A 26,981-nucleotide genomic window follows, 5' to 3' on the forward strand; every position below is an offset into this window, starting at 1 on the left:
ATCGGCCCAGTGGCAATGCACCTTCATTATATAGGCTTGGCATGTTGGTCCTGATCCGCCTTCACTTCTCGGAACAAAAAGGTGGTAAAGAACTAAGTTTAAGGATTTTTTAGGAGGATTACACTTTGACATCAGCCAAGTGTCCAAGACCTTGGGGAACTGGTTAGTTGTGAATGCAGTAAAAGACTGATTGAAGCTTATTGTACCCTGTAGCTCAAACTTGTGATCAGCTTTATGATCCTCGGAGTCTATTTCCTTGTCCTGAATTCAAGAGGGAGAGCAGCTCCAGTCTTCAAGGCTATTCTTGGGTCACAAATTGCAGGTTCAGTCGTCCTCTGTCTTTCAACAGACCCAGGCGTAATCTGAGAATGGTACTGTATTAGGCCTGGGCTAAAATTCCGTTCCGCTCGAGAAATTGCGATAGTTTGACATTTTCGCGTTCCGCGGAGAGCGCAAAAATGTCAAAATTTCCGCAATCCACATTTTACCGGAAATTTTTTGCTTGCTCGCGCTGTAAAATAATACATTCTTGCGTGCGCGAGATCGCCTTACCTGAATCCCCACGTTCGCCGACAAGTTTTCCCGATCCGGTCGCGTTCTCCACGAGATGTTGGATTGTTGGTAGCCATTTGCCCTGTCTCGCGACAGTTCGCGCCCGCAGTAACATAATTCGTCGCGCGATCACGTCTTTCTTCTCGCGATCATGCACCGCGAGACAAGTGAAAACAAGATGGCCGCGCCGGCGAGCAACCGCATGGGTAAGTTGGCAAGCAGCGACCACGGAGAAAAAACTGCAAACGGGCGGGAAAAAAACATCCGCATCTTCGCGATATTTCCGCGTGTTTGCGGAGATTTTTAACATTTTCGCGATAATTTGCGAAAGTGAATTTCGCAAATTCCGCCCACCCCTATACTGTCGTGTGTCACATTTATGCCCAGTGCCAGCCTGTGGGTCGGAGAAATAGCTCGCCTTTACCTATCCAATGGGCTAAAAGTTACCCGGAGTGACCCTACCAACTTTTGCAACACTTCCAGTCGGTTTTACTGCAAACAGTCCCGTAATGCCCCTCTCTGCCCAGCCCAAAAACAAACATGGCAGAACCTTTACTCCCTTGTGCACAGCTCCTGTGCCCAACCTAGAGGTGTGGCCATGGAAATGAGCAACCTCTTCTTTTCTGTTCCCTCAAAACAGGTTCTGGGGCAGTTTCTCTCCCACTGGGCGTAGTACATGACCAGCTAGGTGGCCAAAGGAAAGAGGAAGGCCCAGGTGTCATCTACAGGAAAAATTGTTTGCAGCGGATACAATACATTGCATGTGATTAAAAAGCAAGTCATTACAAGGACGTGTTGTTACATTGCATGCCATTACAATGCAAGTTGTTACAACGACTTGCTGTAGGGGGCAGAAGGTGTTGAATTTGTTGGATTTTAATCCAACACCTTCCCTACTGTTGCACACACTGGAGTTGGAAAAGTAAATTATACTATTCCAAACTCCAGCGCCCCCCCTACAGCAAGTTGTAACAACTTGCCTTGTAATGGCATGTGATCTAACAAGGCATTGTTGTAAGGACTTGCGTTGTAATGGCATGCATAGAAAACGCATGCGTTGTAACAAGTGCTATTCGTCATCTACAAATGCCTGTGACAGGATAGTTATCTTTGAGTTTTATTAGTTACATGGGGATAGCCAAATGGTGAGCCTCACTGAGAAACAGAACAACTTAGCACATCCAAGCCCTTTGTCTCAGTCACACCTCATCAGGGGAGCTAAACCGCTGCAGAGGGACACTTGGAAGCTAATGCATATGGACCTCTAGAGGCTTTAGGTAGGCAACAGGTGACTTTCTAAAAACACTTTGTTTAAAATATTTATTCCAAATCCGACTTTGCCAATAAATTAAATGTAATTTTGTATCACAATGCTTCCCTATAGAGCAGCCAATCCTTTACAAGTTCTTCTTTTAACATAACGTGTATTTGTAAACAGCACGCTCATCCAAGGGTGTCTTGTTGTTGAATAACTGATGTTTATTGTTACACAACTTAATGGTACTCGATGCTACTTTTAAATACTATGCAACCTGCCTTATGGGCATCTGAGGCCATTTGGGGATAACTTATTAATAAATAAAATGAGGGTTTGGGTCTGTCAAAAGGGGTTATTTTGGTAGGTTGAATTATGCAGATTAAACCTACACAGCCAGGGTACTGGTGGCAAGTCTCCAGTCATGATTATATTGCTACTACAGTGGGTAGCATATGGAGTGCTGCAGCCCACATGTGACAGTTTACTTACAGGACATGGGTACACTATAACATCATATACTATGGACTTACATTTAAGTTAAATATGCCAATCAGGGGCATTCTAATTTCATTATGTTAAAAGGGGGAGCACAGGCACTTTATAACTGGTTAGCAACCAGCAAAAAGACAAAGACCTGGAGTGATACCACGCAAACAATGGTAATTTCAAAAAACTGTTCTGGTCCAGCAGAAGGGGGAGATCTACCAATTCCCATTAGACTTTTCATCACTAAGGCGGAAAAACTTGGAAGAGCATCAACTTTGACAGGACCCGTCACAGGGCAATTTTCTACGATAAAGTCCATACCCTGTAGAGAAATAGATCACCTTAACAGTTTAAGATTCTCTTTTAGCATTTGCATCAGATTTCTGAGGGATCTAGAGTCTGTCTGATCCTGTCAAAAGAAACCCAAACAGGCATATCTCAGCTTCTTCAGTGCCCAGGCCACTGCCAATGCCTCCCTCTCAATTGCACTCCACCGTTATTCCCTGGAAAGTGAAGGTAACAGGTTGGTCAGGTACTCATTATTAATCTGTGAGAGAACAGACCGAATCGGACGCTCTGAAGTATTTGTCTACACAAGAAATCTTTTGAGAGGCCAGTTACCTTGATTACGGGTGCTGTTCACATAGCATCCTTCACAGTGTCAAAAGGCTTTTTTGGCATACAATTGTCCAGATCACCTTTTTTGGTTGCTTTTTGAAAGTCAACTTTGTCAAGGGGCAACATTGATGCCATACCCCTTGATAAATCTCCTGTAGTTTCCAGTGAGCCCTAATAACAGCGTCTGTCCAGAAGGTGGGGGTGTTGTACAGCGGTGGTTCCTCCATTGGGGCGGAGCAGCATCGTGAGCGCAGCTGTAAACCAACTTAAAATAATAAAATGGTCATTACTAGTCATTTGATTTGATAGCCAGGTTGAGGGTGAGGCTTATTCCTGCTAATTTATTGCCTGGAGCAGTGATGACAGTAAAGTACTCAGTGCACATGTCTGATTGGCTGGCTGTCTTGCGACATCCAGCCCGACATACGGCTTTAAGATTGCACTACTGCAGCTATGTTAAACAGCTGGAGGGATTTCAGACACAGGCACGCAGTCTCAAAAGGAGTGCTGGGTTAAAAGCTTCTTCCAATCCTAACGCTTCTCTCATGATGAAAACAGCATGAGAGCAGCTGCAGGATTGAACCAAGAGAAACAGGTACTTCTTTCACTATCTGCTTCTGTCTAGGACCTAGCTGAAGCCCTTGGGCCTGGGCAGAAGTGTGACTGGGAAGACGCGACCCCCTTTGCATCACTCCACGGCCCCCCTGGGGGTCGCGCCCCACAGTTTGAAGACCCCTGGTCAAAGGTCCATTTCTTCCCGTGTGCCTTGCATATTGCTTATCCTTGTGGTCGTGTTTGTCTCACAGTGCCCTTCTTTCCCAGTGTCCAGTTTTACTGCTGCCTGTGACTGATTCCCTTGCACCTCACAGTAGCAGACCAGCGTTTAACCCAAGTTATCTCTCGTGTTTTGAATACGAAAATGTTCACCCTATGACCCTTTTCAAAATTCCTTCTAAAACGTCAGGAAACGCGATATACATATTGAGGCTAGATGTCAACAACATTTCCTTCTTAACCTCCAGGGCATCTGCCAGTGGCATAGCAAGGCTGCCATCACCCCTTGTGCAAGTAAGGTGAATGGGCACCCCATCAGCACAGTAAAATCAGTCATAACTGGGGTACAGTGGGCTCCTAAAGACCCCGTTCCTGGTACCACTGCACCTGCTGCTTTGTTGTTACCTACTCCCCTCGTGGGTGAACATTATCTGTATTTCCTACATCTTTTTCTATACTTTCAGTACGTTGGGCCTGCGTATGGGCATGGAGTGTGCCCAAACCTGATGGAAGTATCAGGTTACATGAAAAAGCACATCTCTCATGGGTCCATGGCACACGTCTCTCCTTCAATGCTGGGTTTCTATTCACAATGCATATTGTTTCACAGAGTGCAAGTCTCTGCTTCTAAATAAAGAACGGAATTAGTTTTATTTCATGGTTCAGTTACTTGGGTTAATTTGCAAGTAACAGCACCAGCAAGGCTGCCGTAAGAGCAATCACTTTTGAGACAACATATAACTAAAGGAGCCACCGAGGTGCAAAAGTGGTAGTTTTTTGCCACCTGTGAGTCTCCATGCCCTTGTCTTTGAAAACAGTCTTCATGTTTGTGTCTCCCGATACAGTGTGATGATTTTGCCACTAGACATAGGTGTGAATGTATGGCACGAGATGCAAAGTCTGACGGTAGAGCTGCCAACTTTAGTGCTGGAAACCAAGGATCTAGCCTTGGGGTCGCGTCCACATCCTGTGATTCTGGGCAAATCACTTAATCTCCCCGTGCCTACCAGAAAACAAAACAAGCATTGGCATAGCCAATAGGTCTCGCTTTTGGGACCTTATATGTTTCTTTTGAAGTTTTGGCTATGTTGTAGAGTATTGTGGCTGATGTGTTTTATGTAGAAAAGTTCTAATAACGTGTGATATGTGGTACTTAGTGGTATTATGTGGAGTGTATGTTGCCTTTAGTAGTGTTTAATTATGTGGTTTTGTGTGGTGTTATGTGGACAACATAGCCAAAACACATAAGGTCCCAAAAGCGAGACCTATTTGCTATGCCAATGCTTGTTTTGATTATATCCAGTTTGTTCAATGATTGTTAAGAGATAGCGAGGAATAATTAAATAACTATGCATGATAATGAGCACACGTTTAGGCACGCAAAACAAGTCAATTCAAATCATTTTTCCCTGTCTAGTAGGATGTGAATAAAACGGAGATACTTAAAAACTAAAACTTGATTTTTCTTGGTAAGCTTGAACCAGATAGAGATTGGATCCGCAAGTCAATTGTTTAACTCATTGTCACTTACTATCACACCCAAAAAAAAAATCAAGCGTGCTATTTTGGATTCTCCTTTAGCTACGGCAACTCACAAATGCAGGTTTCATCAAATTACTACATTACGCTGCAACAGAGAGCAAGCCGAGTCTACCGACAAAACCGCCATGTGCGCCCAAATTGTGCAAAGCTGTTGAAGATTTCCCAAAACGAAATCGACACAGAAGAGGATTGACTAGCTTCCAGGATAGAGCCCAGAGCATTATTTTTGCTATACAGAGCAATGTCCAGTAGGGAAAGCGTGCCTAAAGATGAAGAAACAGAAGAAAGGATAAGCAGAGGACGTAGAAAGAGACACAAGAAATGTAACGTCAATGGAGATTACAAATGCAGAGGTAATGAGGCAGGCGTAACGAAGGGACATTTGCTGCTGAGAAAAGGGGTCTCGAAACAATGGAACACCCAAACAAAGATGGGACATAGAATCCAAATGGGTAAGAATAGTCCAATGACTGGAACAATTGGCAAAATAAGAGGGTGTACTAAATAACAGGAAACGAATTCAAACACAGATCGATAAAGAAACAAACTAGACTTGGGAAAGGGACAGAATGCAAAAGCTGATAAAGCGGGCACAGGTAAAATGAAAAGAACCCATCCCCTCATTTCAGTACTTACGATAGGACGCCTCGCTTGCATCATTTTGGTAAAGGTCTCTCCCGAAAACAAATATTAAACAAGCATTGGCCGCCCAGCAGGTAAAGTAATGCCTCGCGGCCGTTAAAGCAAGTCATTGCGATCACTGTGAAAGCGAAAGTGATCGCGATCGCAGTGACTCGCTAAAGCACATGAGGGATGCGCGTGACAGCAAGCTGGTGGTCGCTTTAGTAGCAATTCGAAAAGCCGCTACTAAATGTCTCGCCAGCGCAGAGCATGCGCTGGCTCAGGCGAGACCTAAAAAATGAATGTGTCATTGTGTTAGGTAACCGGTGCTCATGTAAAGCACTCCAATACCTTCGGGTCGAGTTCGCGCTATATAAATCTACAAAAAAAGAATGTGCTAGCCCTCAATCAGCAAAAAGAACTATTGATGGTCAGAATGCAGAACAATGTCTTACATTCACACCAGTACGGAGATCTGGGCCTAAATCCATAGTTTTTTTGCTCACCATGCTATTCCAGTTTGGACCCAGCCATATGCAAACCAGTCTTGACCCTGTGACCAATGGGAACAGTTCAGCCCAAACTGCCAGGCAAGGTCCTCCCTGGACTGGAAACAAGCATCTAAGGACCGGTTTCAGGGTTTCACCCCTCTTCAGCCAGGATAGCTTGATTTCAGTGGCATGGAGAGCACGGGACTCAAGTCTGAGCATACGCGTCCCACTCGGGGTGACAAATGCAAAAAGAACTATTGATGGACAGAATGCAGAACAATGTCTTACATTCACCCCAGTACAGAGATCTGTGCCTAAATCCATCGAATTTTGGTCACCATGCCATTCCAGTTTGGACCCAGCCATATGCAAATCAGTCTTGACCCTGTGCCCAATGGGAACAGTCCAGCCCGAACTGCCAGGCCAGGTCCTCCCTGGACTGGAAACAAGCATCCTAGGACCGGTTTCAGGGTTTCACCCCTCTTCAACCAGGATAGCTTGATTCCAGTGGCATGGAGAGCACGGGACTCACGTTTGAGCATACACGTGCCACTCGGGGTGACAAATGCAAAAAGAACTATTGATGGACAGAATGCAGAACAATGTCTTACATTCACCCCAGTACAGAGATCTGGGCCTAAATCCATCGAATTTTGGTCACCATGCCATTCCAGTTTGGACCCAGCCATATGCAAATCAGTCTTGACCCTGTGCCCAATGGGAACAGTCCAGCCCGAACTGCCAGGTCAGGTCCTCCCTGGACTGGAAACAAGCATCCTAGGACCGGTTTCAGGGTTTCACCCCTCTTCAGCCAGGATAGCTTGATTCCAGTGGCATGGAGAGCACGGGACTCACGTTTGAGCATACACGTCCCACTCAGGGTGACAAATGCAAAAAGAACTATTGATGGACAGAATGCAGAACAATGTCTTACATTCACCCCAGTGCAGAGATCTGGGCCTAAATCCATCGAATTTTGCTCACCATGCCATTCCAGTTTTGACCCAGCCATATGCAAATCAGTCTTGACCCTGTGCCCAATGGGAACAGTCCAGCCCGAACGGCCAGGCCAGGTCCTCCCTGGACTGGAAACAAGTATCCTAGGACCGGTTTCGGGGTTCCACCCCATTTCAGCCAGGATAGCTTGATTCCCATGGCATGGAGAGCACGGGACTCATGTCTGAGCATACCCGTCCCACTCAGGGTGACAAATGCAAAAATAACTATTGATGGACAGAATGCAGAACAATGTCTTACATTCACCCCAGTACAGAGATCTGGGCCCAAATCCATCATTTTTTTTGCTCACCATGCCATTCTAGTTTGGACCCAGCCATATGCAAATCAGTCTTGACCCTGTGCCCAATGGGAACAGTCCAGCCCGAACTGCCAGGCCAGGTCCTCCCTGGACAGGGAACAAGCATCCTAGGACCAGTTTCGGGGTTCCACCCCTCTTCAGCCAGGATAACTTGATTCCAGTGGCATGGAGAGCACGGGACTCACGTATGAGCATACCAGTCCCACTCGGGGTGACAAATGCAAAAAGAACTATTGATGGACAGAATGCAGAACAATGTCTTACATTCACCCCAGTACAGAGATCTAGGCCTAAATCCATCGTTTTTTGCTCACCATGCCATTGCAGTTTGGACCCAGCCATATGCAAATCAGTCTTGACCCTGTGCCCAATGGGAAAAGTCCAGCCTGAACTGCCAGGCCAGGTCCTCCCTGGACTGGAAACAAGCATCCTAGACCAGTTTTGGGGTTCCACCCCTCATCAGCCAGGATAGCTTGATTCCAGTGGCATGGAGAGCACGGGACTCACGTTTGAGCATACACGTCCCACTCGGGGTGGCAAATGCAAAAAGAACTATTGATGGACAGAATGCAGAACAATGTATTACATTCAACCCAGTACAGAGATCTGGGCCTAAATCCATCGTGTTTTGCTCCCAATGCCATTCCAGTTTGGACCCAGCCATATGCAAATCAGTCTTGACCCTGTGCCCAATGGGAACAGTCAAGCCCGAACTGGCAGGCCAGGTCCTCCCTGGACTGGAAACAAGCATTCTAGGACCAGTTTCGGGGTTCCACCCCTCATCAGCCAGGATAGCTTGATTCCAGTTGCATAGAGAGCACGGGACTCACGTCTGAGCATACCCGCCCCACTCGGGGTGACAAATGCAAACAGAACTATTGATGGACAGAATGCAGAACAATGTATTACATTCACCCCAGTACAGAGATCTGGGCCTAAATCCATCGTTTTTTGCTCCCCATGCCATTCCTGTTTGGACCCAGCCATATGCAAATCAGTCTTGACCCTGTGCCCAGTGGGAACAGTCCAGCCCGAACTGCCAGGCCAGGTCCTCCCTGGACTGGAAACAAGCATCCTAGACCAGTTTTGGGGTTCCACCCCTCATCAGCCAGGATAGCTTGATTCCCGTGGCATGGAGAGCACGGGGCTCACATCTGAGCATACCCATCCCACTCGGGGTGACAAATGCAAAAGGAAATATTGATGGACAGAATGCAGAACAATTCTTACATTCACCCCAGTACAGAGATCTGGGCCAAAATCCATTGTTTTTTGCTCACCATGCCATTCCAGTTTGTACCCAGCCATATGCAAATCAGTCTTGACCCTGCGCCCAATGGGAACAGTCCAGCCCGAACTGCCAGGCCAGGTCCTCCCTGGACTGGAAACAAGCATCCTAGGACCAGTTTTGGGGTTCCACCCCTCATCAGCCAGGATAGCTTGATTCCAGTTGCATGGAGAGCACGGGACTCACGTCTGAGCATACCCGTCCCACTCGGGGTGACAAATGCAAAAAGAAATATTGATGGACAGAATGCAGAACAATGTATTACATTCCCCCCAGTACAGAGATCTGGGCATAATCCATCGTGTTTTGCTCCCAATGCCATTCCAGTTTGGACCCAGCCATATGCAAATCAGTCTTGACCCTGTGCCCAATGGGAACAGTCCAGCCCGAACTGCCAGGCCAGGTCCTCCCTGGACTGGAAATAAGCATCCTTGGACCGGTTTCGGGGTTCCACCCCTCATCAGCCAGGATAGCTTGATTCCAGTTGCATAGAGAGCACGGGACTCACGTCTGAGCATACCCGCCCTACTCGGGGTGACAAATGCAAACAGAACTATTGATGGACAGAATGCAGAACAATGTATTACATTCACCCCAGTACAGAGATCTGGGCCTAAATCCATCGGTTTTTGCTCCCCATGCCATTCCTGTTTGGACCCAGCCATATGCAAATCAGTCTTGACCCTGTGCCCAGTGGGAACAGTCCAGCCCGAACTGCCAGGCCAGGTCCTCCCTGGACTGGAAACAAGCATCCTAGACCAGATTTGGGGTTCCACCCCTCATCAGCCAGGATAGCTTGATTCCAGTGGCATGGAGAGCACGGGGCTCACATCTGAGCATACCCATCCCACTCGGGGTGACAAATGCAAAAAGAAATATTGATGGACAGAATGCAGAACAATTCTTACATTCACCCCAGTATAGAGATCTGGGCCAAAATCCATTGTTTTTTGCTCACCATGCCATTCCAGTTTGGACCCAGCCATATGCAAATCAGTCTTGACCCTGCGCCCAATGGGAACAGTCCAGCCCGAACTGCCAGGCCAGGTCCTCCCTGGACTGGAAACAAGCATCCTAGGACCAGTTTCGGGGTTCCACCCCTCATCAGCCAGGATAGCTTGATTCCAGTTGCATGGAGAGCACGGGACTCACGTCTGAGCATACCCGTCCCACTCGGGGTGACAAATGCAAAAAGAAATATTGATGGACAGAATGCAGAACAATGTATTACATTCACCCCAGTACAGAGATCTGGGCCTAATCCATCGTGTTTTGCTCCCAATGCCATTCCAGTTTGGACCCAGACATTTGCAAAACAGTCTTGACCCTGTGCCCAATGGGACCAGTCCAGCCCGAACTGCCAGGCCAGGTCCTCCCTGGACTGGAAATAAGCATCCTTGGACCGGTTTCGGGGTTTCACCCCTCTTCAGCCAGGATAGCTTGATTCCATTGGCATGGAGAGCACGGGACTCACGTCTGAGCATACCCGTCCCACTCGGGTGACAAATGCAAAAAGAACTATTGATGAACAGAATGCAGAACAATGTCTTACATTCACCCCAGTACAGAGATCTGGGCCTAAATCCATCATTTTTTGCTCACCATGCCATTCCAATTTGGACCCAGCCATATGCAAATCAGTCTTGACCCTGTGCCCAATGGGAAAAGTCCAGCCCGAACTGCCAGGCCAGGTCCTCCCTGGACTGGAAACAAGCATCCTAGACCAGTTTTGGGGTTCCACCCCTCATCAGCCAGGATAGCTTGATTCCAGTGGCATGGAGAGCACGGGACTCATGTCTGAGCATACCCGTCCCACTCGGGGTGACAAATGCAAAAATAAATATTGATGGACAGAATGCAGAACAATGTCTTACATTCACCCCAGTACAGAGATCTGGGCCTAAATCCATCGTATTGTGCTCACCATGCCATTCTAGTTTGGACCCAGCCATATGCAAATCAGTCTTGACCCTGTGCCCAATGGGAACAGACCAGCCCAAATTGCCAGGCCAGGTCCTCCCTGGACTGGAAACAAGCATCCTAGGACCGTTTTTGGGGTTTTACCCCTCTTCAGCCAGGATAGCTTGATTCCAGTGGCATGGAGAGCACGGGACACACGTTTGCGCATACACGTCCCACTCGGGGTGGCAAATGCAAAAAGAACTATTGATGGACAGAATGCAGAACAATGTCTTACATTCACCCCAGTACAGAGATCTGAACCTAAATCCATCGAATTTTGCTCACCATGCCATTCCAGCTTAGACCCAGCCATATGCAAATCAGTCTTGACCCTGTTCCCAATGGGAACAGTACAGCCCGAACTGCCAGGCCAGGGGCTCCCTGGACTGGAAACAAGCATCCTAGGACCTGTTTCGGGGTTCCACCCCTCTTCAGCCAGGATAGCTTGATTCCAGTGGCATGGAGAGCACGGGACTCACGTCTGAGCATACCCGTCCCACTCGGTGTGACAAATGCAAAAAGAACTATTGATGGACAGAATGCAGAACAATGTCTTACATTCACCCCAGTACAGAGATCTGGGCCTAAATCCATCGTTTTTTTCTCACCATGCCATTCCAATTTGGACCCAGCCATATGCAAATCAGTCTTGACCCTGTGCCCAATGGGAACAGTCCAGCCCGAAATGGCAGGCCAGGTCCTCCCTGGACTGGAAACAAGCATTCTAGGACCAGTTTCGGGGTTCCACCCCTCATCAGCCAGGATAGCTTGATTCCAGTTGCATAGAGAGTACGGGACTCACGTCTGAGCATACCCGCCCCACTCGGGGTGACAAATGCAAACAGAACTATTGATGGACAGAATGCAGAACAATGTATTACATTCACCCCAGTACAGAGATCTGGGCCTAAATCCATCGTTATTTGCTCCCCATGCCATTCCTGTTTGGACCCAGCCATATGCAAATCAGTCTTGACCCTGTGCCCAGTGGGAACAGTCCAGCCCGAACTGCCAGGCCAGGTCCTCCCTGGACTGGAAACAAGCATCCTAGGACCGGTTTTGTGGTTTCACCCCTCATCAGCCAGGAAAGCTTGATTCCAGTGGCATGGAGAGCACAGGACTCACGTCTGAGCAAACCCGTCCCACTCGGGGTGACAAATGCAAAAAATACTATTGATGGACAGAATGCCGAACAATGTCTTACATTCACCCCAGTACAGAGATCTGGGCCTAAATCCATCGTATTTTGCTCACCATGACATTCTAGTTTGGACCCAGCCATATGCAAATCAGTCTTGACCCTGTGCCCAATGGGAACAGTCCAGCGCAAATTGCCAGGCCAGGTCCTCCCTGGACTGGAAACAAGCATCCTAGGACCGTTTTTGGGGTTTTACCCCTCTTCAGCCAGGATAGCTTGATTCCAGTGGCATGGAGAGCACGGGACTCACGTTTGAGAATGCACGTCCCACTCGGGGTGGCAAATGCAAAAAGAACTATTGATGGACAGAATGCAGAACAATGTCTTACCTTCACCCCAGTACAGAGATCTGAACCTAAATCCATCGAATTTTGCTCACCATGCCATTCCAGCTTAGACCCAGCCAAATGCAAATCAGTGTTGACCCTGTGCCCAATGGGAACAGTACAGCCTGAACTGCCAGGCCAGGTCCTCCCTGGACTGGAAACAAGCATCCTAGGACCTGTTTCAGGGTTCCACCCCTCTTCAGCCAGGATAGCTTGATTCCAGTGGCATGGAGAGCACGGGACCCACGTCTGAGCATACCCGTCCCACTCGGGGTGACAAATGCAAAAAGAACTATTGATGGACAGAATGCAGAACAATGTCTTACATTCACCCCAGTACAGAGATCTGGGCCTAAATCCATCGTTTTTTTCTCACCATGCCATTCCAATTTGGACCCAGCCATATGCAAATCAGTCTTGACCCTGTGCCCAATGGGAACAGTCCAGCCCAAACTGGCAGGCCAGGTCCTCCCTGGACTGGAAACAAGCATTCTAGGACCAGTTTCGGGGTTCCACCCCTCATCAGCCAGGATAGCTTGATTCCAGTGGCATAGAGAGCACGGGACTCACGTCTGAGCATACCCGTCCCACTCGGGGTGACAAATGCAAACAGACCTATTGATGGACAGAATGCAGAACAATGTATTACATTCACCCCAGTACAGAGATCTGAGCCTAAATCCATCGGTTTTTGCTCCCCATGCCATTCCTGTTTGGACCCAGCCATATGCAAATCAGTTTTGACCCTGTGCCCAGTGGGAACAGTCCAGCCCGAACTGCCAGGCCAGGTCCTCCCTGGACAGGAAATAAGCATCCTAGGACCGGTTTCGGGGTTTCACCCCTCTTCAGCCAGGATAGCCTGATTCCAGTGGCATGGAGAGCCCGGGACTCACGTCTGAGCATACCCGTCCCACTCGGGGTGACAAATGCAAAAAGAACTATTGATGGACAGAATGCAGAACAATCTCTTACATTCACCCCAGTACAGAGATCTGGGACTAAATCCATTGTTTTTTTGCTCACCATGCCATTCCAGTTTGGACCCAGCCATATGCAAATCAGTCTTGACCCTGTGCCCATTGGGAACAGTCCAGCCCGAACTGCCAGGCCAGGTCCTCCCTGGACTGGAAACAAGCATCCTAGGACCGGTTGTGTGGTTTCACCCCTCTTCAGCCAGGATTCAAGATAGCCTGGCTGATGAGGGTTATGAACCCGAAACCGGTCCCACGATGCTTGTTTCCCGTCCAGGGAAGACATGGCTTGGCAGTTGCGGCTGGACTGTTCTCATGAGGCACAGGGTCAGACTGATTTGCATATGGCCATATCTGAACTGGGGTGGTGGAGTGAGCTAAAGAATCATGATGGATTAAACCCAGATCAGTTGACTGCGGGTGAGTGTTTGATTTGCTCGAGCGCTCTGTCCATCATCCCCTTTGGCATCCCTTAGCCCTCAATCAGCAGCGGATGTTTCTACACAAATTTCCAAAGCGGCTGCTAATCAGACAATTGAGCAGAAATAAAGCTGTGAATTTAAAATGAGGTAATCACCGCAGAGCTGCGAAAAAGTGATATTTGAAAAGTTGCAATATATGCCATTTGGCACCTCTGAGACCGCCTTTGTTCCATTTTCAGTAAAAATAAGAAGTATTTAGAAATGAATGAGGATTAAGCGCCACATCTAAAAGTACGTTTGTCTTTTATTTCAAAAATCCGGTATTTTTCTCGCAGTGGGGCTTGTTAGCAAGCTATTCTGGTTTTAGCTGATACCATCTCAGAAAACAGGTGTTTTTATTGGTGACCGCCATAGAGCAAAGATTTGTTTGAATGAACACTACCACCTAGAGGATGGATATACCAAGTGAATATAAAAAAATCGAAGATGAATTAATGATAACTCCATTCTATCTCACTTCAGCAAACTGGTTCTGTGTGGGACACCCACACATGGCTGCCCTTTTCCTTGCAAAGAATTGCTGCTCAATACAATGCTCACCTCTCTTTCAGAAATCTGGAGGTTTGAATTGGTGTTTTCTGCTGTCCACCACTCTTATTGTCTGATGGATGACAGCAAGTCCTGTAATTTGTTTCTCGTGTGTCAGGTACAAATATCTGCCGCTTCTTTCTTTCAGAAACATTTGTATTTGAACCTTATTGTTTTTCTTATTGTAGTTTCAGTGGGTCACTGTGTCTGTTGCAATAATGTTTGACCTCCAGAACTGGGGCTCACACATCGCATGACATTCAGTACAGGCATTAACGCCCCGCCACCAGCCACCAGTGGTGTTGTAGATGACCTCCACCATCTTGGTGACCCAAGTGGACCACAGAACCCTGCCCTATGTGGCACTTACTTTCCTTGATGATCAGGCCTGCCTGTTGCAAGGCCCGAAGGACTTCTGTGGGGTGGTACAGGTGGTCATCTGCAGGTAACACAGGATTTATTGAACACATCTGTTTTGGTCCTCCTCTGAAACTTACTGAAATGAGTGACCAGGCAGTTAAAGGTTTTGGTCCGCCCAAGATGTCTTGCCAAACCTATCTCATGAGCAGTCTTTAGAAGGGCGGACTGATAAGTCTATGATACCACCAACACTTTGGTTCACCTAGGCTCAGGGACCTTAGGCTTACTACACAGGAGACATTCTCCCAGCAAATGTGGTGATCGCAAAAGGAGTTGCAATTGGCCTGGGCCTCTGCCTCTCAATGTAAGCACTCAATAGTGGAGCAGTCCCTCTGAACTCTGCTTGGGTTGACTCTCTTGCAGCTTGACAACCGGCTTGCTCAGGCAGGTCTTCCAGGGCACCAATTTCTAGGTTCTGGGGAGTCAACCTCAGCTCGCCCTACTCCCGTACTATGGGAATTTCTGGATTGGGTTTCCCATGCCCAGTGTCCCCCCCCCCTCTTCCCAGCAGGCCCTGGACTATTCTTTCAGCTCCATTTCCTTCTAAATTACCCGATGGGCTGCCACACTATCAAAGGCCCACCAGTGGGGGCTGTTTCCTGCAGTGACAGCTGGTATCTCCCTTTTAGTGCTCTGGCTGATAACACTCATAACACTTGGATGAAAAAGGCCCCTCAGACCTCTTCCAAAGGAACTTCACTTCTTATGGCCAGTGGATGACTGGGACTCCTTCCCCTGTAAACTATTTTCAGGGCTGTAGAGAACCTTTTGTTTATCTATGTTCCCCTGTTTCCCCAGCCTTTTTTGAGGGGGACCCAACCCAACATTCTTGTGGTCAACCCTCCCCCACCCCTGGTTTCTTCCTGGAAAGTTTGGTACTGATCCAGAGGTCTGCCTCCTTTCCAAGCTATGCGTGTACAGTAAGCTTAGAATCAAATAAAGTGTTGGCACAACTCTGTAAAACAATTACTCTGTATGTGCTCATTCGTTATAAAGCCTATAGTATTTTTTTTAAGCCTGGGCAAAGCACTACTCTACGCTCGCGTAGTTTGCGAAGATTGCGCTACTTCGCACTACGCGAATTGCATGTAGCACAGTGCGAACACGCGTAGCGTAGTGTTGCGTACTGCAGCGGTCATTTTTTGCTTGCTCGCGGTCCTCAACGTCAAGTTGGCGATCGCGAGCAAGCAAAATGACATCCCGGCGAGACTTTTTCCTCGTTCGCGATCAGCAACATCAAGGTGGCGATCGCGAGCGTGGAAAATAAACCTCCCGGCGAGATTCTCAACGCGAGGAGGTAAGGTTTCTAATTGCGAGTGGTCGCGTATGCTCGTGACCTCTCGCGATGAGAAACTACCAGTTCGCGTTGAGAAAGCTGCCGCTCGAGTAAAAATCTACTCGAGCAGCAGAAAACTACAGCTCGCACTGTGCAAGATGCCGTTTTCAATGATTGCACAGTGCCGGTTGCTTGTCCGCACTGTGCAATCATTGAAAACGACATCTTGCACAGTGCGAACAGGGTACTACGCAGTTCGCGAAGTGCTACGCGTAGCTTGCGTAGTGCGAAGTTCACTTTTCGTAGCTTCGCGTAGTGCTACTTCGCGAACTACGCCCAGGGTTAATTTTTTTCACTTTGTGGTTCTTCACCAAACAATCCAGTGCCTTACTCAATGAATCAACAACGTCTACCCATGATTGTTCCTGGCTATCTATAAACTTCAGATGATAGTTCTCTGTGTTTAGATCAAACTTCATGACAAGGGCTTTCTTCATGACAGATATCTCATCATGTCAGCCCTTTCAAGCACCTATAAGGAATCCCTCCACATAGTGGGCATGTGCTGCCACAGGCCAGCTCCCTTGGTCTATTCTGAAACTCTATGCATGCACAAGGCCACCTCATAGGCCTCAGTCCACATGTCAATGTAATCTTTTACCTCTTCCAGGTACTTAATTTGTCGCTGCCACCATCTTCACTAGACTTTAAGAACTTCCTTGCTTTCTAAATTACCTGATGGGCTGCCACGTTATCTAAGGCCCACCAGTGTGGGCTGTTTCCTGCAGTGACAGCTGGCATTTCCCTTTGTGTGCTCTGGCTGATAACACTTGGGCGAGAAAGGCCCCTCAGACCTCTTACAAAGGAACTTCACTTCTTATGGCCAGTGGATGACTGGGACTCCTTCCCCCGTAAACTATTTTCAGGGCCTGTATAGAAATTTTAGTTCTCTATGTTCCCCCATTTCCCCAGCCTTCTTTTGAGGGCGACCCAACCCACCATTCTTGTGGTCAACCCCCCTCCCACCCCGGGTTCCTTCCTGAAAAGTTTGGTACTGATCCAGAGTTCAGCCTCCTTTCCAAGCTATCCTGTACAGTAAGCTTAGAATCAAAGTGCTGGCACAGCTCTTTAAAACAATTACTCTGATTGTGCTCATTCATTATAAAGCTCATAGCAATTATTTACTTTGCTGTCCTTCACCCAACAATCCAGTGTCTTACTCAATGAATCAACAAAGTTTACCCATGATTGGTCTTGGCTATCTATGAACTTCAGATGATAGTTCTCTGTGGTTAGATCAAACTTTGTGACAAGAGCTTTCTTCATGACAGCATATCGCATCATGTCAGCCCTTCAAGCACCTATAAGGAATCCCTACACATAGTGGGCATGTGCTGCCACTGGCCAGCTCCCTTGCTCCTCTCTGAAACTCTATGAATGCACAAGGCCACCTCATAGGCCTCTGTTCAGATGTCAATGTAATCTTTTACCTCCTCTAGGTACTTAATATGTCCTTGCCGCCATCTTCACTGGACTTTATGAACTTCCTTGCTTTAAAGTCCAGTTTGTTCTGGCTCATCTCATGGGACAGTAGGACCTTCTTCTTGTCCAAGGCCAGGGTTAACCTTTTCTTCTCCAATGCCAATTCTGCTACTGTATTGTCCTTTGCGCTCCAGCAGCCAGGACTAGCTTCTTTCCCTTCCGCGCTAGGGTAGACAGCTTTCATTTCAGGACCCTCTTTGCCTTTCTATCCTCTAAGCCTGCAGGGTTCAGGGTGTGGGAGGACACACTGCTCTCAGCTCTAGATGAGGCATGTGACCTCAGTCTCTGGGCACCCACTTCCTCCTCTGAGTCCACTGCAGGAGTATCCTCCCCTCCTTCTAACTCTGGGGCCACTGCAGGGTCATCTTCCTCTTCTTCCTCAAACTCTTCCTCATCTTCTACTCCATCATCCTTTGCTTCTTGTAGACTGAAGCATGCTGACCTCATCCCAGGCTCTGAAGACTATTTGGTGCTTTGGATTCTTGAAAAAAACAGCCTTTGCCATCCCTGATGGTCTATATCAATTTACAGTGCTCCCTTTTGGGTTTCATGGTGTCCAAGCCACCTTTCAGAGGCTCATGAATTCTCTATTACAACACCACGAGGGTTACTCTTCAGCTTACCTAGATAACATCATTATATATGGTAAAACCTGGGAAGAGAATTTATAAAACCTTAAATCAGTTCTCAGAAAGTGGCAGAAAGCTCACCTCAACATTAATGCAATGAAATCCAGATTTGCATAAAGCAAAATCAAATACCTGGGTTATCTCTTAGGGGAGTGTTTCATTAAACCCCAAATTGAGAAAATCAAAGCCATAACAAATACACTTTTCTAAAAACAGAGAGAGAAAGACCTTCTTGGGATTATTGGGGTATTTAAGATGCTTTATCCTCCAATACTCTGAACTGTTGGCCCCTTTAACAGACCTCTTGAGAAAGTCAGTCCATCCAAAGGTTTTTGAGTGGCCTTCGGATGCAGCCCTAGAACTTTCTCTCAAGCTGACGACAGCCCTTACTATCAGTCCTGTGTTAATGTCCTACAAACAGATGCATCCAATGTAGGTATCAGAGCTGTTCTGTCGCAAACAGACCAGGAGGGTAGCAAAAAACCAAGGGGTTTATTTACTAGCCTTTTGCACCATCGGTGCATCACGTTTAACATGGGAAAAAATTACATATGTGCTGCACAAGCAGCTTCTAAATAAGGCCCAAACTGTTTATCTTAGTGGGAAGTTGTTCCCCACTGAACACAAATATCCTACCATTGAAAACGAGTGTCTTGCCCTCAAGTGGGCTATTGAGAAATTTCAGTATTACCTAGAAAGTCAACCCTTTGTCCTTTATACCGATCATGCCCTTCTTACTTGGTTGTGCAGAAACGTGGAAAACAATAACAAGGTTCTACATTTGTTTTTATCCCTACAACCGTATCACTTTGAGGTGATGAACCGGAAGGGCAAAGATCAGGGTAGCGCTGATTATCCCTCCCACTTTCCCTTTTTCCCCATTTGGGAAAATCTTGGGGAGAGGATGTGTGACCAGGAGGACCATTTGCCTTAAGTTCAAATATGGGAAATCTTTTTACCACAGACTGCTAACCCCTGCATCTTTAAAGATGACTTGGCCAATACTGAAGGGCAGGACATAATCAGTACAAAGCGTCACTGGAAGGGGAGCGTTTGCGATGATATGGATTGCAGGAGGAAGTTCGGGAAGACGCCAATCAAATCTGAGTCCGGACCCCAGAAACAGTTTGGCCGAGCATGGAACAGGGACGACAGCCATGGCGTTGGAACAAAGAGAGGAAGAACCCGAGTGACCAGCCCTGTGTAAGCAGACTGGGAGGAAGAATCCCACTGGCATGCCAGCTGTCCCAGCCACACTCGAGGAAGAGCGTAACTAATGCAGGTGCATGATCAGGTTAAGATGTGGGAGAGGTGGGTAGGTAATCTAAAAGAAGTGGTTACTGTCAATCCCACAAAAGAGCTGCCAGTGGTATAAATTCTACATAGTTAAACTTGTTATAAACTGGTGGTGGTTATGCTGTCAAGCACCTATTCTACCCCTCCTATTCAACTATACCATCCATCGATCGAAGCTTACTAGGTACTTTCTCCTATTTTGAGCTCTCATTGAGCACTAGTCACTTCTGGATTAACAGCACAGTTACTACACAACCAACACAGTGGAGGTGGTGGTATATAAAAGAAAAAGGATAAGTGACTTACCTGCATTTACTTTATTTTTTCTCCGAGTGACGGCAGGAAAGATTCCCATTGACGGAGCGGCAAGAAAAGATGGAAAGAACTGCTATTCCTATCAACCTTGTTGACTGCAATTATTTTATGTAAGTCCAATAAAAGACATCATACATGGACAGAAATTACTCTTTATGGCCTCTTATTATAAATTAGAAGACAAAGCATAACAAAGTGGAACATTTTTAAAGTTTAAAGTTCCAAATAGCACTAAAAAGCATTAAGAATCATCTGATAGCGCTGGACTAGGCTAAGGGTAAGGTTAGAAGGGCCAGGTTTGTCCAGGCAAAATGTTTCACTTTCGGATGCAATTTCTGGAATGGGAGTAAAAATCCCACCGCCAAAGAAAGGATTGCGGTAACGCAACTCGTAATATGCTTGACGATGCCAGCATATTGCCGCCTCTGACTGCTGCGCCTCCACAGTGGGATCACAGATCTCTGGCGGACACAGCGGTTCAGTGGCAGTCCAACCACCAAAGTCGGAATACGACAGGTGGACCGCCAGTATGGCAGTACATGGACCACCACTGTGACAACGGCAGTCCAATGGAACACACATAGTTGTAATGAGTCACTTTTTGGGAGCTCAGATTTGTCCAGTTTGAAAAGGATGCAGGCTGTATTGAAGAGGGCTCTCTGAGCCTGGATACCTTCTCAACAAAGTCCTCTAGAATCAGATTTGCTGCTGCAGAGGAGAATATAGCAGGAACACCTGAAAAAAACCTGTTTTAGAATATTTACTAGCAAATCTGACCTTGCAAATGAAATGGGCTTGTAATATATATTTTAAAAAGTCCAAACAAGAATTCTGTATACTTACCTATATAAACTTACCTTAGGTTTTGAATATTTTCTACACTATATTCTGGTAGCATAATAATCAGGATTCAATATTGAGATGAAATACCTTCCTAAAGCTTAGTAACTTTAGAACACACATTCACTTACACACGTGATTAGCAATGCTTTGGCATCCCCGCTTCTTCATTACATCATGTAAGAAAAAATATTACATATGCATTAATAGGAAGGCTTAGTGTCTGATTTACTAACACAGAGAAAACCAACTTACCTGTAGAGAATGGCACAAAGGCATTATGTTTCTTGAAACAACCCTTGTCATCTAAAAAGTGTCCAGGATTAAATGTTTCTGGGTCCTTAAATTGTGCTGGGTCTTTTAACACTGTGGACAACATTGGCATCACATTGGTTCCCTAAAATATAAAATAAAAATGTTAGCAATAAAGGTGGGTCTAAGGGGAGTGAAAGGCATGATCTTCACTGAAAGCTTATGTTGTAGAATTTTAAAACAAAAATAAGCAATCCAAATTCTCTTTGTCCAAATGAGGTTTCTAACACATATTTTAAGCCAACATTTAGAAATGAAAGGTGGATTACAGGTTGATTTATGATGGGAAGATTTGTTAACACAACTGGATAGTGCAATATTACCCTTAATTTAACATTGTTCCCATATGATTGAGAAATGGAGAGCTGTTCGCACGTTTGCCAGTTCTGTTCGGCTCCTCTGTATATAGAAATTAAAACTGGCATTTTGTTAGTTGTAATAGTTTTCTCTAATGTAATGAGGTATTACAGCATTTCAGAAATACTTCAATAAAATTTTACTTAAATAAGTGGGATACAATAAATGTGCTTTATCTAATTACCCCATGCTTTGCATGTTTTGGGGCATGTTGCCTGAAGTCCTTACAGTTAACTACATTGGTATGTATGAGCATTGACTTCATGGGAGTACCTAAATACATTAAAATACCCCCCCCACCTTAAAGCAAAACTCTAATGACACTGAATGAGAAACAGTAAGCCCAGCACTTCCAATATTAGTTCTCTCTTCACCTGTACACACTCAGATCTATATATGCATGCTCCCCTCCTTTCATCCATCTATTTCATGATCCTTCAACCCACCCTTTTAATATTCCTAGAATTCGTTGACATTTCTTCCATACACTAGTCCACTCATTCATTCCTCCATCCTTTGACTCATCCGTCCTCTCACTTTTCCATCTACCCATGTATCCTTTCATCATTCAATCCACTGACCATTCCGTTTATGCATCAATCAACCTTTTATTCTTCCATTTGTGCTAACAGCCTTTCATCCAACCTTCCAGCCACCCAGCCATCCTTTCACCTTTCTTCCAACCTTTCATTAATTGATACTTTCACCTCTTAGTCCAACCTTTTATGCTTCCACCCTTTAATCCTTCCACTCTTCCATTGTTATTTTCACTATTCCTCGCTTTCACTCTATTATAAGCTTTATCTGCTTGTCAGCAGACGTAAGAGGTCCAATACAAAACGAATCAATATTTAGTGAAAGCCGGAATTACAGGCCATTTGGTGCAGTGGTCCCCCCACTTAAGCTGCTACAATGGGGGGTTCCCTACGCCACTGACTGAGTTTAATTCCAAAGTCATTTTGAACTATAGCAGCTTTTTCTGTTTCTATGAGAGAGGAAGAATACATTTATTCACCTTTACAACCATGGAGGATATAAATAACCCATCAAAATAAAGGCATGTTATCTTGTTCTATCGTGTTTTACAATATTTAAAGGCCCCTTATGATGAATTTAAAGCTTCAGTAGAAACTTTCCTACTTTCATTAAAGTTCAGCAACTTCAAATTTCACCACAAAAGCAGAGGTGCCCCAGATAACTAATAACGCATTGCTCAATTTGTAAAACAGTGCTGGGCCCTAAAAGTTTGTCCAGAAACCCAGACCAGTGATTCAAATATTAGGGATGACTAATACTATGGTTGCTTAGTATTGATTACACCTCATGCATCTTTCATCCACCACCAGGAGTTCTGCCACTTAATCTCACTCTTGCAGGAAGCACTACAATTATAGCTGGTGCAATCCAAGCCTCAAGGGATCATGCTGTTGATGTTAACATCAGCAACATCTGTAGTGCAAACAAGCGATGCTAGGGTGCCCACCTCCATCTAGTTCACTTCAGACTCTGTATCAAGTCCTGGGCTATTGTAAGATAACCTAATGCTTTCTGTGAGTTGTTGTCTTGTTTAGCTTCCATGGAACTAATTGAGTTAAAATACTTGAAATCAAAGATTTGTAGATGAAAAATGTAAAACTGGAGACCGTGTCTGTAATGACATGGAGTGACTTGTTGACACTAATTAATGCCAAACTTAAAATGCAGCTTCCCATGACCAATTACTAAGGTTGTAATGTATGAACAGCATCTGCTCATGAAACATTTGGCATACTTGACAAATTTCTGCCAGGTTGTATAATCTTTGATTTTCGTACACATTGATAGAGCAATAATATTCTTGCGGGTCTCTCCACAGAAAGGCTACAATCAGGAGCAAGGATATTTCATCACTGGATATTTCTGGATGCTAATATTATATTCTTTGCTCGCTCCATCTCATATAAGGCAAGCCACCTCCATTATGTTACCTCTTTCCAAGAAAAGATCCTCATAACATCATGGTAGGAAGGCTCAGTGAGCTGAAGGCTTGCTGCTGGTAAATGCTGTGTATTGGAGGTCGTGGGTCAGATTCACAAAGTTGTTTTTTGGGACTTGCTATTGGAGAACCCCAGGCTTATTCCTGGAAGTAAGAAATACGCAGAGTAGATAATTGATCTGTCTGCCTTACGGTGGTCTCCCCCACACTGTTTGCCTTTCTCCTCCATGTTTCCCGATCTCATTTTTCATGGCCTTATTACTTTGCATACTTCACCACTGCTAACCAGTGCTAAAGTGCATGTGCTCACTTTTTAAAACATGGTAACATTGGCTTATCACTAATTGGCATATTTAAATTACTTGTAAGTCCCTAGTAAAGAGGCACTGCATGTATCCCCAGGGCCTGTAAATTAAATGCTACTAGTGGGCCTTCAGCACTGATTGTGCCACCCACTTAAGTAGCCCACTACACACGTCTCAGGCCTTCCACTGCAACCTGTGTGTGTACAGTTTTTCACTTACATTCAACCTGGCAAAATAACCCTTTTGCCAGGCCCAAACCTTCCTTTTGAATACATATCGGTCATGGCTAGGGTAGGTCCTGGACAGCCCAGACAGCAGGGTGCAATGCAGAGACGTTTTAAGTCTTGGGCAAAGTGGGCCTTGGCCCAGGGCCCCAGCCTTTCAGGGGGCCCCCTGATAGAACCAGCTCTGTTCTGTTGATATTCTTGTCCTGATGACCTTGAGTATTTCTTCAACAGATTTTTTTAAATTCTATTTTATTTTAATTAATGTTAGTGTGAGTGATGTATGGCAGTTTATTATTAACATTTTGCAGAGAAATGTTTTGTTTTTCAAAACCACGCAAAAGCTATACAGAAGCTCGTTTTAGATTAAAACAGGACCTCACATTTGAGAATTGTGATGGGTTCACAAAACATTTTTGCAATGATATTACTGAGCTGTTGCTGCATTATAATACTGAAAAAAACATGTTGCTATCCCAGAATATTAGATGCAAACAGAGTTATAATTTGGACCAGTGTGCCTGGCAGTGGGCAAAAAGGGCATGAACAAACTGAAACTGGATCATAAATTCAAAGCTGGTTTGAACAGAGGCCCCAAAATATGTTTGACCCCAACATCCTTAAGATATCCCTGGTGCAGTGTGTTTAAAAAGTAGGACACATAATTTTAAGTTTCACATGTCCTCAGGGACCCTCAGTATTGAAGGGAATTAATTCCCCAACCTACAACTGGCCAGGGGGCGCGTTTGCAGAGTGCTGCAAGGAGGGGGCGTGGCCTCCGGCGCGATGCCGGTCTTTTATTTATTTATTTTTTTAAGAAGGAGGGCTGTGTGGCCCCCCTTCTTTTTCTAATTTACTGGCCCTGGGGACCCCATCCCCCAGGGCCTGCACCCTAATTTTTTGTTGTTGAAAACAATTAATTTGGCCCTCCCAAGGCCTTAATCGGCCCCGGGGACCCCAACCCCCGGGTCATGGCCTTTTTTTAATTTAAATTCTTTAGGAGGGGGCAGCATTGCCCCCCTCCTCAGGCCACTTATGGCTCCGGGGACCCCATCCCCCGGGGCCGGCCTTTGTTTTTTAATATTTTAAAAATATATATATTTATAGAAACACCTAGGACATGCTGGACAAACCGTATGTACCTATCACCATGACGATTTGTGTGATATTCATTAAAAGGCGACTATGCATAGAATGAATCCACATAGAATGTATTTACACCGCTAGTGAAGCTCTGACGTGTCTGACGCCCTACCGTGCCTAATCCCGGCGCCCCCGCCGATGGGTACTCTCCAAGTAGACACCCTTGTCGTTTATTTATACAAACATAGGTAGCTATTGACGGGCACATTTAATATACACGCACACCAAGCTATTCAAAGGGGTTCGACAAAAATTCGACCAAACTATGCAAGAAACCCCCCTCACGGTTAATAAAAAACACATCCACCGCTGGATGTGTAATACTTTTTATTTTACTCTCTGGAAAGGAGACGAACCTCACTTGAGAGTCATAGCGTGCTCCTGGCTGAGCCCATTGCTGTGTTACACCCACCAGTGCCCGCCGATTGCCTCACACCTCTGTGTTGTATTCCACCAGCTAGTGCGTATGCTATGACACTCTCTAGCCCATGTGCCCTGTAACACCACCCCGTGAATATGTCATGCCACACTTGCCTTCGCACGGGTTATATTGCCCCATCTAACGTGCCTTCCTCGATGTGCATGTTATAACGCACAGCGCTATGCCATACATATTACAATCTGGGATCCATATCTTTGTCACAGTGCATATGCAATGTTACACTCCCCAGCACATATTTTATATTACAACTTTAGAGACTAGTTATGTTACACTTTTTTTTTTTTACAAAAAATAATGGGGTGACCCGGTGTCCCTCAAAACCTGGGTATACGTATTATATAAATACAATGGTTCTGTCGGGGAAGTTTCAATTGCTTTAGGGTGTTCACAGTAGAAATACATTACATGTAACACCTATCCATAAGTAAATATAACAAAACACACCCAAACTGAATTTTTCAATCGGTATTATTTTTAGAAAAAAGGAAATAACAAATAAACAAGGCTACAGTTATACAATAGACAGATTTGTGAAGAAAGAGTGACATGTAGTGGTAAATACAGACGATACACTGTAGTATGACGGATAGAGAAATCACAAAAAGGTTATTTTGGGAGGATACAAATTTTGATTATGTCCATATGATTGTTCACATATGCTTCATCATCATGTGTAAGTTAATTTTTGAACTGAAGCATTGTGTTGACTCATAGTATTGCTCTCCATGGTGTGTCTTGTTTCTAGTGCCCATCCTGACTGACCTCCATGGTCATCTTGCTGCTCCTGCCCTGCCACCTTGCCCCCGGCCCTCTGTTTCCATGTGCAGACCCCCTATTCCCTCCCTCCTGGCTTGTCTGTTCCATTTTAATGCCCCTGATCCGTCCCTCCTGCCCTTTATGGTCTGTTATGCTGCAGCTTTCTCTCCTGTCTGTCCATTATGGTCAGCTAGCTACCATTGCCTCTTTCCCATCTGTTCTCTGTTGTCCATGTGCATGGTCCTGTCCCCTCCCTATTGCTTTCTATGGATTGTTGTGCGTCACTCCCGTCCCGCATGCGCTGTGTGGTGTATTTGTGCTGCTGCAAACCCTGATGCCTGCCCTGTAGGGTCAGTTTGGTGCTCCTCTCCATGTACCTCCTGTCCTCTGTTATCCGAGTCCATGTCCCTACCCCAATTCCTCCTGCCTACCATGATTCAAAGTACCATACTTGCGAACATTTTGAACTTGGTAAGAGGGAGATTTTGAAAAAAAACTGGGATATTGATTTTCCCCTTTGAGTTACATTGAAAAAGAGGAGATTGTAGACAGGAGACAGATCAAATAAAGCCCATTTGAGCTTAAAAACATTGGACGTTTCCTGGCTGAAACGGGTCTGTTGGCATGTATGGTTGTACTACCACTGCCTCTTCCTTCTGCCCACAATGGTGTATTATATTGCCACAGCCTCTCTTGCCAGTCCTGTATTGTTGGTTTGTTGCCCCTGCCCCCAT

General features: G+C 45.8%; 1 protein-coding gene across 1 annotated transcript in view; it reads right to left on the reverse strand.

Moving 5' to 3' along the window:
• The window catches only part of LOC146798095 (cytochrome P450 2G1-like), an 899,064-nt gene that overhangs the window by 19,678 nt on the left and 852,405 nt on the right, over positions 1 to 26,981 (reverse strand). Inside the window, exon 8 of the mRNA XM_085625314.1 lies at positions 20,989 to 21,130. Within this exon, the coding sequence (XP_085481440.1) occupies positions 20,989 to 21,130 (142 nt within the window). The remainder of the gene's footprint in view (positions 1 to 20,988; positions 21,131 to 26,981) is intronic.

This window comes from Triturus cristatus, chromosome 9 (genome assembly GCF_964204655.1).
Source record: "Triturus cristatus chromosome 9, aTriCri1.1, whole genome shotgun sequence".
Classification (NCBI taxonomy): domain Eukaryota; kingdom Metazoa; phylum Chordata; class Amphibia; order Caudata; family Salamandridae; genus Triturus; species Triturus cristatus.